Consider the following 12,065-nt stretch of genomic DNA (forward strand, 5'->3'; position numbering starts at 1 on the left):
TAATACCCTAATACCCTAATACCCTAATACCCTAATACCCTACCCTAATACCCTAATACTAACTACTATATCACACTAGACCTACTGAAGGCCTTAATACCAATAGGGAAGATAGTTTCTCTTACTGCCCTAGCTTCCTTCTGGTACCTCGAGCGATTCCTAATTGAGGTAATCAGTATTATGGTGGATTACATTGTTTATATGACCTATGACTTATATGGCCAATAGGACTATGGTAATGCTTACTTGGACGATGGATGCTCAGACGGCAACTGTCTGCGATCCTATGTCAACCTGACCGAAACCCTTAGCGCTATGTCCATGATCACTAAGGCGGGTGTTTCTTTAAACAAAATAGCTGTCGGAGTAGCTAGTTACGCCCGCTCCTTTAAGATGACCGAGGCTGGCTGCTGGACCGATATATGCACCTACACCGGACCTGACTCCGGCGCTTGGCTAGGCCCTTATACTAATACCATAGGATATATTTTAAATTATAAGCTGGAGCTGGTGATGGCAGAGAACCTAACTATAGGGCAGCACTAGGACAACGGCTCGTATAGTAATATTTTGGTGTTTAACGATACTTAATAGGCTATATACATGAATAATATAAATAAAGCTGTGCGAACTACCCTATATGAGAATCTGAACTTCTTGGGAATAGCTGATTAGGCTGTTGATCTTTAATTAGAGGACGGCAATAAAGATAGTGCCGGCTCTGGTATCATTTATATCAGCCTATCTATCTTTAATAAGACTGACCTAGAAGTGGCTGGTTACCCGCCCTTCACGATGGTTTAGCTAACCAACACCCTTGATTCTCCGATTATTGTTAACTTCCCTCCCTATCTATATGTTTATAATAAGGAAGGTTATCAGCATACTTCCTGGATGCACGTGCCTTCAAGAGCGGTTAGCCATATAAGCTACTTCTAGTGGTCTGGACCACCCTCTGGCATCCCTACCATAAAATACACCCTTTCTAGTAGTTATAGTGCCTCTCCGGTCATAATCCTTGGTAGTGATGGTAATCTGCCTATGGTTTTGTATCTACCTCCTATTAAGATACCCTTTACGATACTATATACTATCATTGATGGCAATAGTTATATTGTTATAGATGGCACTACCATAGTTAGTGATATAAATAGGCTTTCTATTATTATAGGCATTCCTTCTCTAGCTGCTACGCCCTAGACGGTCACGAAAATCATTTACGTTGAAAACCTAGTCAGCACCACCAGCACAGCGGCCAACAACATAGTTATAGTTGTGGTCTTGCCCACTGCCGATTCTAAGTCTAGCTCTATAACTATAAATACCCTGCTAGAGACAACCTCTATATCTAGCACGATCATATATACCTGGTTAGAGCAGCAGATTAATAGCTTAGCTATTATTGACACTATTACTACTATCACGATAACCAAGGTTAATGATAAAATAACCACTACTAAAATTATGCCTATTAATACTGGTGGCTTCTACTAGTTACTAGTGTTGGTTCCTGATATTCTGTTACTAATAATGCCTTTGCCTGACTTGCCGCTGGTTCCTACTCTCCCTTGCTTTACCCTCTTTGATATCTTCATAATTGATTGCCCACCGAGTAATGATCAGGATAACGAAAAGTCGAAAAAGACTATTAAATATACTAGTGTAAAGGAATCGCCCACCTATAGTCCTAGCACCGCTAAATCCTGTGGTACTCTCTATACCTCTAACTATAAGCCTTCATCCACATCTATATCGGAGACAACGACTTCCTCCACCACCTATAGCTCCGAATTAACGGTTACCGATTACTGGGTCTCCTATGGTACTATAACATGCTTAACTATAAGCACCGCTAAGGTCACTAGATATGATGTGATAGCTACAACGATAACCATGGGTCTCTATTATGGTGCCACCTATTATACTAATATCTAGTCTACTAATGATTAAGGTGAGAATGGTGCTTAATATAATACTAGTAGCATAGCGACTATCCTATAGGAGGTTGTTGCAGCCGGGACCACCTATATAGCTGGTTCTAACGGCGCCGTCACACTTGGTAATAGTGATGTCATCACTATCCCTACTAGTGTTATGGGTATAACGACTGTTACCCTTAGTATAGTTGTTGCTATAATTGATCCCGCCGAAAAGACTATTATTATAGTGGTTTACGCTATAGATTTAGCTAGTACTTTAACCATATCTAAATCCACTACCAAAACGTCGAAGTCTAAGACAACGACGTCCACGACTACCAAGAAGTCTATTAGTACTACTATAATAGTCACCATCCTAACTACTACTAAGGCTTATGCGAAGTATGTTATTAAAAATAAGGACACGAAATTAGATAAGTATAGTTTAAAGTATGATTAATTCATCTTTGTTATATAGGGTATCTAGTAGGGGGCACTTAAATCAGATGATGTCGAAGGCGAGATTACCAATATCTTGGAAGGTTGTGGTATCATAGTAGATATCTATGTTATAGCTAATACCGCGAAATAGGGTATAGTCGTAATATAGAATAACGACGAGAACTATATTCTCACCTTATATGTTAAATTAAGAATCAAGGCTTTAGGTGGCGGCACTCCTGACTACGAATAGATCTATATGGTTTCGGAAGATATGGAGTACCCTATTAAGGACTTAGTAGAAGCTAAGATAAGTTGGATTTATACTAACTACGTAACTACTATTTTAGCGCCATACCCTCTATCAACTTGAATAGTTTAATATAGAATCTAATGTTTAAAACCTTGATAGTATTACCTTCTTAGAGATATGACTTATAGTGGGGAAGTGAAGTTGTTATCATAGTATAGCCTAAGATATTATATTTATATCTATTCTTACTAAATAATATTGTTGGCTTATGGATCGTCTTGAAATGCTGTTAGAGTTAATCTTTTCGAGAGTAGCGTAATAATTTCATCGACCGAGGAGTAGTAGGGTCCTCTATATATATTAGATATTATAGAGACTGATCTCCTCTTCTCCTTTTCACCTCGCCCTCCTTCTGTTTAGGCTATTCATCAATTTTCGCTTTTCTTCTCTTGTGATCGAATATAGGCTTATAGGCCACTAGCGGAGCTTATTAAGTTCTAACTATAATTCTAGAGATAGAATATAGTCCTTAATTAATTGATTATCATCGATCTTATTAATATCCTAGTTCGGGAACTCTAGAGTAGCTAGGGCGAATCTTTCCGGCTGCGCACTACTGGTATCAGGTGCGTATTCGATTAGTTTCCCTATAGCGTTGCTCTTAATGATCCGATTCCCGACTTGCTTAAAGAACTCGCGGTGAATAGCTACTAAAGCTTTATAGTATAGTCTCCTTCGCCTTGCTTTAACCTTGTTTCCTAGTCTTTAAAATTCATGAAAGCGTTTGTTACCAGATTCTTTCGCGATCTTTAACTGCCTAGACTATGATATATCGCTCCGAAGGCTCTTGCGATTATATAATAAAAGCGAAAGTCTGGCCCTAGGATCTTGTGTGAGAGTTCTAGGAGCGCTACTATTCCTAGGACTGGTTAAGATGATCCTGAAACCAACCCTACCATAAATAGGATAGGGATTCATGAATCTAGGACTGATTCTAAGTATCTTCTAAGTCTCTATCCTGCTTTATATACTAGGTCTTACTATTCCTTATTACTTCTATCTTGTTACTTGAAACTATAAATTCATCGTCCTTTCCCTTACCTATTATAAGAATCACTACTGAATTTAGTGTCGAAGCTAAAATAACTATAAAAACCTATGATTATGTGGAACTACCTCTACTAGACCTATCTATTAAGAAATTTATATGTTTCGGCTTTGTAAGTCGCTCTAGCCAATCTTCGCGAATATTATCTAACCTTTGCCTCTAGGTGTTTTTTCCTCTATATGAATCTAAGCTCGACGAAAATTTATATAGGGATTAATAGATTAAATTAGAGATAAGCAATTTACAGCGACTCTCTATGGTATTCACCACTCTATCTAACTAATCCCTTTAATAGCTACTAGAAATAGGGGTGACCATATATTATCGAATATTCCTTACCTAATATCAAGTGGTTATGAACCTCTATAGACCACCCTCCTTCTTGATTTGTCCTATTTTTGAAATTGCCTATACTGGTAAGGTTTTGTTGTAGCCTCTAATATACCTATAGCTACCTCTTTGTGCCAATATAAACATGAAATACAAGAATCTATAGTAGCTTAGGTTCGCTAGGGATTTAAATAGCTCGATTCTCTATATAGGAGAAACTAAGTATATCAATAATATTGTGAATGCACCTAGGAATTATTTGCGTCTCTAATACTACACCGGGTTTTTAGATTTAGATTGGCTCCGTTTATTCTGTCTTGCCTTAATATAATTAAACCGACTCTGGTTTTCGATCGCTATATCTATACTAGTGGATAGTAAGATAATCGTATTTCTATATTCTGATAATATTAGTCCTAAAAAGTAGTATAGATAAATATCAGGTATAGAATTATAGTTATTAGGCGCCCCTTAACTATTTAGCTTAGTAGTTCTAGGGACCTAGTATTCGAGACTTACTGAATACAAGGGCTAGTATCGGCTTAAGTCGGCTTATAGTATTAATCATTGATATATGTTATCTAGGATAGGTTAAAGTAAGAGCCGTAGTACTATAGTTAATATGGTATAGCTATAGTATACTTAGTAGAAATATTTTGAGTAGGCGATAGCTTAGACCCTAAAAATCCGTCATTAATAAGTAAGGCGACTTACTTAAAATATAGCATGATCGTCGGCCTCTGTTTTAGATTAATAGCTAATACTAAAGTTTAGAGGGTGATGATAAAAAGGTATACTATTGTAGTCGGGCGATGATCGCTGCCTATCATTGAAAGTACGGCTGTTAAGATAAGGTTGAACGTTGATTAATGCTCTTTAAAACGAATAATAACTAAATATGAAATATTTTTTTTCTAATAATTTACTATTATTTTTAGATTTCAGTGAATTACTTAAAGGCATCCACCCTTAAGATAACTGTTTATTTTTTACTGGCCTATATTTAGATTTCGCCTAGCTAGTCACCTTAATAAGTCGAGGTTTAATAGGCCTGACTTTATATAGGCAACTTCGATGCCCCTAAAAAGTAATAGACCATAAAGACTTCACCGCGGTAATATAAAGTAGGCGGTAATAAGACTAGTTAAGAGACCTATAAATATAGCCTCCTCCCTTGGTTCTTGGTCGAAACAATTCTCTTCCTACTATATCTAAAGGGCTCCCTTAAGCTGAAACCAAAGTGCCCTACTATAGCGGATGATGGGTCACTTCTCCTTAACCCTTAGTATTCGCTATGACTGATATCCTCGGTGTATATAGAAGCCACCGAGTTACCTAGCCCCCTCTACCTACTAGTGGTTTACTCTATTATATCCGTCTTCGTGACTATGGGCTAGAGCCTAAGCCTTAACTAGCGAGAATCCTTTAGTAAGTGCTCTATCTATATGCCTTATCAAGTAGAGCTAATAATATGACTTCTGACTAGTTTATTGATCACAAGAGTGCAAGTGAGGCGGCCTATAGATAAGTTCCCTATTAGCCCTATATCATCGGATAGTGCTAAAACAACGAATATGACGACTAGCTAGGTTATATTAATAGGACGGATCTAAGTCATGAGCCCGGACTTTGGTTCTCTGCTAATAAGTGCTTATTAAATAATGCCTTTAGCGATCATTATCTAGCGAGACCTCCGAGTATAGAAAACCGCCATCCTCGAGCCTTTCCCTTATATATATCGCTATTATTTTGAATGGTTCGGCGTTCTAATTATGCCTTAAGCTAGCTACTTATGCACTTCATCGCTGCTACTAGTCTTATATAGCTAGACATTCGTTGAAAAAAAGGTACGCCTATCTAGTGCTTCTGCTTAATCACTACCTATTCATCGTCTACCATAGTCTTAGCCGGAAGATAGACGGACTAAACCAACCTTATAACCTCGTGAAACTATAAGATGGAAGATACGTTAGGTTGGTTCGGAGTTAAGACTTATTTCTATAAAACGACTCTTTTATGTCCTGGTAGTGTTGTCGGTTATAGGTATAGGGTGAGATTGGATAAAAAGATCGTGAGTGAACCCTTATTATTAGATATATGCTGACTATCTTATAGGGCCACTAGCCAAGACGCTAGAAGATATAATGTTTAATAAGCCTCGCGCGTGTCTTGTATTATGCCACCCTGGCCATAAAATAATATATATTCCTTTAGAAACGGTTTCAAAGGTCGACGTGATCTAAATCGCCTAATCACTCTAGTCTTTCGCCTTACCTATTAGTACCGACTAAGAATACTAGCGTCTACTCTATATTATCGGAAAGCTGAATCAGCTATATAACTAATATAACGACTGATAACGCGCGATACCTACTAAGGTAATCAAAAGTCAGTCTAATAAGCTTAGGTATCGAGGGAAGAGTCCGGCTTCCATACCTATAGATGGTATAAGTAAGAAGGATGCTGAAGGCCGATTTAATGATGCTTAGATTTTGCTTTCTAGGGATAGACGTCGATCGCTATAGACTAGTCTAAAAGATGGCTATAAAACATTGAGATCTGCTATAGGGCTTATCGCTTTCGGGGGTCGCTTTCTATACTTTCCTCTACCCCTATCAAATCTAGTAGAAGCCTTTATCACTAGAGATAGGATAGAGTTATTGCTCTTAATAATAGTAACCTCGAAGATATATATATTATCCTATAATAGCGGATTATAGGTATATCGTTTATCCTATTCTATAGGACCAGCGACAGCGCCAACTCCCTATAGTTAGGCGATAAATAAATAAAGCGACCCTTAGTCAACTTCTAAGATAAAATACTTTATATCATAATCGCCTAAGTATTGCGTCTATCCTGCCTCTAATAACTACGCGGGATGTCTCCTTCGATAGCTTACTAGTTTTCCGCCTCTATAGCATATTAAACATCTTTAACCACTATGCATATATTGCTATTTATGACCGATGCTACCATTAGGCAAAAACATCATTGGAACCCTCTTCTATAGTATACTAGAATCGGTAGTGGCAAATTTGTTGACACGGCGCTCGTCACCGCCGCTGGTGAGATAGGAATGCTGCGTCTTCGAGCCTGTAGCTTAAGTATTATATATTTGCGAAAGGCTCCCTTCTACTTTTATAGGACCCTACCTAAGATAAGTTCCTCGCCTTTAGTCTTTGGTGCTGATGCTTATTACTTACTAATACGAATCATATACCTCTATATAGATGAAGTCATCTAGCTCCGTTGCCTATTAGTGTTTCGATATCATTTATATCTATTAGCTAGGGTTAAAGTTATAAGTCCTAACCATATCACTATATCCCCTATATTAACACCTATAAGCTTAGCCACTAAGCCGACCGAATATTATGTCTCTTTCTTACTAGGACAACACGAGCGATTCTTCCTTTATAGCTAGGTCCTAGCTAGCTAAATATAATTAAAAACTACGCTGAACACTATACTTACGACTAGCCTAATCCATTAACTACCTTAGGTCAATCCTATAGGGATGGTCCGACTATCAGCCCGATACCTAGAAAGGTGAGTCAGAATTCATTTCCTAATCTAGTTACTAATACCATGCCTAGTAGGACATACCTTTAGGTACACACCGAGCGCTGGGTTTTAGACTATAATAGACTACCACCTTGTAGCCTATCTTGTTTTAATATATACACTGTTAATATTTCGCGAGATTTAAGAATTAAATCAGTATGCCGAATAAGTCTATGAATACCCTCCGCTATAGATAATAAGCTATCATAGTATATTATATATACTAAAGAGTTGTGCGGTCGAAGACGAAAGATTATGAGTGAGCCCTATATCAATGGATATATACTAATATCTTCTGAAGGATAACTTATTAAGTATGGTATATCTCGACGGCACAAGATATAAACGCTCGAAGTGATCCAACGACCCCTCTATCATCCTATAAATACCCTGAACTGATATAGAAGAGTAGTATTAGACGAGGGTGCTTAGCATCAGACTACTCTGAGATAGGCGTGACTATAGGACGCTTGTTCTAGTAATCTCCTAGATGGTCTAGGTAGTGCGGCCAACCTATCATAGCGAGAAGATAGGCCCCCTAGTTAAGTATCCCGTGTGACGGGTATATCCTCTTGATATTAGTATACGCGCTTAAAAGCATAAGATCTGTAACAGGTTGAATCCTGGTGAACTATCACATGGTTGTACTACGTGACCCACCAACCGCATACCTCACGATTCCACCCCGAATTGTTCACGTTCTTCAAGGATTTTGTAAATAGCATGTGCCTAGCTAGTTCTGAATTCAAGATTAGCTTTAGCCCTTCACATACAAAATCCTTCCTCTAACGAGAGTAAAACCCACGACCGACGATAAGAAAAGCGCTCTCAGAAAGTATCTGATCGAGCCACATACGACAGACGAACGAATCGCTCTCGGAAAGAATCCGATCGAGCATACCAACGAATACGAAAAGCTCTTAGAAAGTATCTAATTGAGCGTCCTACGAATACGAAATCGCTCTTAGAAAGTATCTAGTTGAGCATCCGACAAACGAATTGAAGACGGAAAGCATCCGATTCAAACACGAGAAGAAAACAAATATCTTCATCATCATGACTGCAAGCGAACCGTCGAGCCCACCCGAGTGGGCTAGGACGTTGATGCAGCACATCAGTCAGACAAGTATTAGTACCGATGAGAGAATTAGAAGACTCGAAGAATTAGTGGTTCGGTCCCAGGAGCGAGCCGCTCCCGAACCACCCACGGAACCACAAGGGATACCAATCGAATCAACCAGCGATAATAACCAGATTCGACGACCTCGCCCTCGTCTCCCCGACCCCGCGATGTATGCAGGAAACATCTCTGATTGGCCAACCTGGAGAATCTCGATAGAGAACAAATTGCTAGTAGACGGAGCTGCCATCGGTACCCCACAAGAGCAATTCCTCTATACATTTTCCCGCCTAGAGAAAATGGCCGCCAAGAACACCGGAACGTTTGTGAAGATACAACGAAGCGAAGGCAACCCGTATATGCTTCTGGAATATCTTGAGAGGATGTATAGGGACCCTAACGCTCGATCACGAGCAGCTCGGCGTCTACATCAGCTTAAACAGAAGCCCGACCAGCCTTTTTCACGATTCCTTCCCTAGTTAGAAAGAGAGCTCGCAGATGCTGGTGCAACCGAATGGCACGACGAAGCAAAACGACAACTCTTACTAAATGCTCTTAACGAAGATATGACGAATTCGCTTATGAATCGTGGTGTTCCCTATGATTTTATAGGTCTTATCATACGGCTCCACGAAATCGACACTGATAGCGAGACACTGAATATCGCATTAGGCAGACGCCAGTTATCCACTCGCCAGCGAATCCAAAGAGATCAATCAACCACAGCCATAGAGGATAGGATGGACTGGACTCCAACAATAAACACGAACACCACACAGACGAATTCGTCCCGATTCGTGAACGAAAAGGGATAGGTTCGTAAAGAGGATCAACATCTTGTGGGAAAACGTGCAAAATGGGTCGAGAAAGAAGAACTCCAACGTCGCCGTATAGAAAAGAGATGTCTACGATGTGGTCGAGATAACTGTTGGCAAAGCGTATGCCCTTTACTGCCCGCACGGAATCCGAACCAAGTGGTGGTACGGAATGTAGCAGTCGAAGAACCAAGATCGAGCCACCCCCGAAGAAGGGAGTATTCGCCAGCGATTGAAGAAGATGAAGCGGAGAATGATTCGGGAAAGATTAGCTCCTGCACTAAACCGCGAGCAGGAGCAGAAGGGGGTTGAGAAGCTGCTAAAGAAAGAGGCGTCATTCTATGTCGATGCTAGAGTTAATGGAATTCAATTCGCGAAGACTTTAGTAGACAACGGAAGCGATAGCTATGCATCTATCAGCGGACACCTAGCGCAATCTCTTAACCTTCCGCGTATCCCGATTCCACCGCGAATCCTGAACGGAGTCATCAAGAATCAAGGACGGATCACTCAGGCCATATACTTCGATCTTGATGTTAATGGACTATAACAGCAGAAAGTCTTTGCCTACATCATTCCAAGACAGTCAGACGAAATGATACTTGGGACGCCTTGGTTAAAAGATGTCGACGGAGTTTACGCTGCGAAACGAGGGTATTTAGATATCCATTCGAGAAATGGAGAGCGCATTCGTTGTTGGAACCGCATCGACCCATCAATCGGTCCAACAAAAGTAAAGAGATTGAAAGTACAGCAATCATCTGCAGGAGAAATCAAAGAACTATTCGATAGCGTTTCGTCGCCGGACCACCTCCGAATAGCCAAAGTAACTATGGACGATATCGATAAGGCGCTGCAACCTAAGAAATTCACCGATCCGAGAGCTAAACTTCCCCCACAATATCTCCCTTGGTTAGATGTTTTTAGCCAGGAGAAAGCAGACAAGCTTCCGAGCCATCGCCCAGGGATCGATCATAAGATACCCTTGACACGCGATGGAAATGGTAACGAATCGACACCACCTCATGGGCCATTATATGGAATAAATAGAGAAGAGCTATTAGTTCTACGAAAAACTCTTACCGATCTACTGGGAAAAGGATTCATACGAGTCAGCAAATCGCTAGCAGCTTCACCGGTGTTATTAGTACGAAAACCTGGTGGAGGCATCCGATTCTGTGTCGATTATAGAGGGTTAAACTCCATAACCATCAAGGACCGTTACCCCCTACCTCTGATTCAAGAAACACTACGAAACATGTCGAAGGCTCGCTGGTTTACCAAACTCGATATCATAGCGGCTTTCCATAAGATCAGAATGCAGGAAGGCGAAGAATGGAAGACAGCGTTTCGAACACGATACGGGCTCTATGAGTGGCTAGTTACACCTTTTGGCCTGACTGGCGCTCCCGCAACCTTCCAACGGTATATCAATGAAGTTCTACGCGAATTTCTCGACGAGTTTGTGTCAGCATATGTGGACGATATCATTATTTACTCCGACGGATCGATCACGGATCATAGACGAAAAGTACGCGAGGTGCTCCAGAAGCTAAGAGATGCTGGACTTCAATGCGATATCGAGAAATCTGAATTTGAACAGAGCTCTGTGAAATACCTAGGGTTCATCATACGAGCTGGAGAAGGTCTATGTGTAGACCCGAAGAAAGTTGAAGCCATTAAGCTATGGGAAGCACCTACTAATATCCGAGAAGTACGTGGTTTTGTTGGATTCGCTAACTTCTACCGGACGTTTATACCACGATTCGCAGATGTCTCTGCACCATTGGTGCAGTTGACAAAGAAAGATACGATATTCAAATAGGACAAGGAGAAACAAGAATCATTCGAGACCCTAAAGGACCTCTTTATCTCTGCACCAATATTGGCTCATTTCCGAGAAGACACCGAAACAATAGTGGAAACAGACGCATCTGGATGGGCGACAGGAGCAGTCTTATCACAAAGACAAGAAGATGGGACACTAAGACCATGCGCCTATCTCTCGCGTAAGTTCTCACCTACAGAGACCAATTATATGATACACGACAAGGAATTACTCGCTATCATCCATGCGCTACGGGAATAGAAGCCAGAGCTGAAGATGGTCCCGCGATTCGTGGTCTTAACGGACCACAAAAATCTACGATACTTTCATAAGGCGCAGGATCTAAGCGAACGACAAATGAGATGGGCAGACATCCTGGCCGAATTCGACTTTGAGCTACGATATCGACCCGGGAAACAGGCGATCCAACCAGATGCTCTATCCCGGCGAGGACAAGACGAACCTAAAGGAATCTCTGATAAGAGGCTCACGAATCGTTTCCGGAAACTCTTCGAATCAGTAACAATCCGTAACAATAGCACTAAACCAAGTCCACCTTTAGACTTTGATATACCAGTGGCGATGTTTGAAGAAGCAGAAACGCAGGAAGCATGGAATAACGCGCGGAAGGAAGATCAAATATACCAGCAGTTCGCACTCGCACTTGAAAAGGGAGACCGACGA

The 12,065-nt window shown here is 40.6% G+C and overlaps 1 protein-coding gene across 1 annotated transcript; it reads left to right on the forward strand.

The window, feature by feature from the left end:
* Positions 1-228: 228 nt before the first annotated feature.
* N7495_007392 (uncharacterized protein) lies at positions 229-546 on the forward strand (the record flags this gene model as incomplete). Its single annotated transcript, XM_057210043.1, has 1 exon — positions 229-546. A coding segment is annotated over one exon (318 nt), but the record flags the coding sequence as incomplete, so codon positions are not given.
* Between the last annotated feature and the right edge of the window lie 11,519 nt (positions 547-12,065).

The sequence above is a fragment of the Penicillium taxi genome (assembly GCF_028828555.1).
Source record: "Penicillium taxi strain IBT 34144 chromosome Unknown utg000005l_segment0_segment0, whole genome shotgun sequence".
NCBI lineage: Eukaryota > Fungi > Ascomycota > Eurotiomycetes > Eurotiales > Aspergillaceae > Penicillium > Penicillium taxi.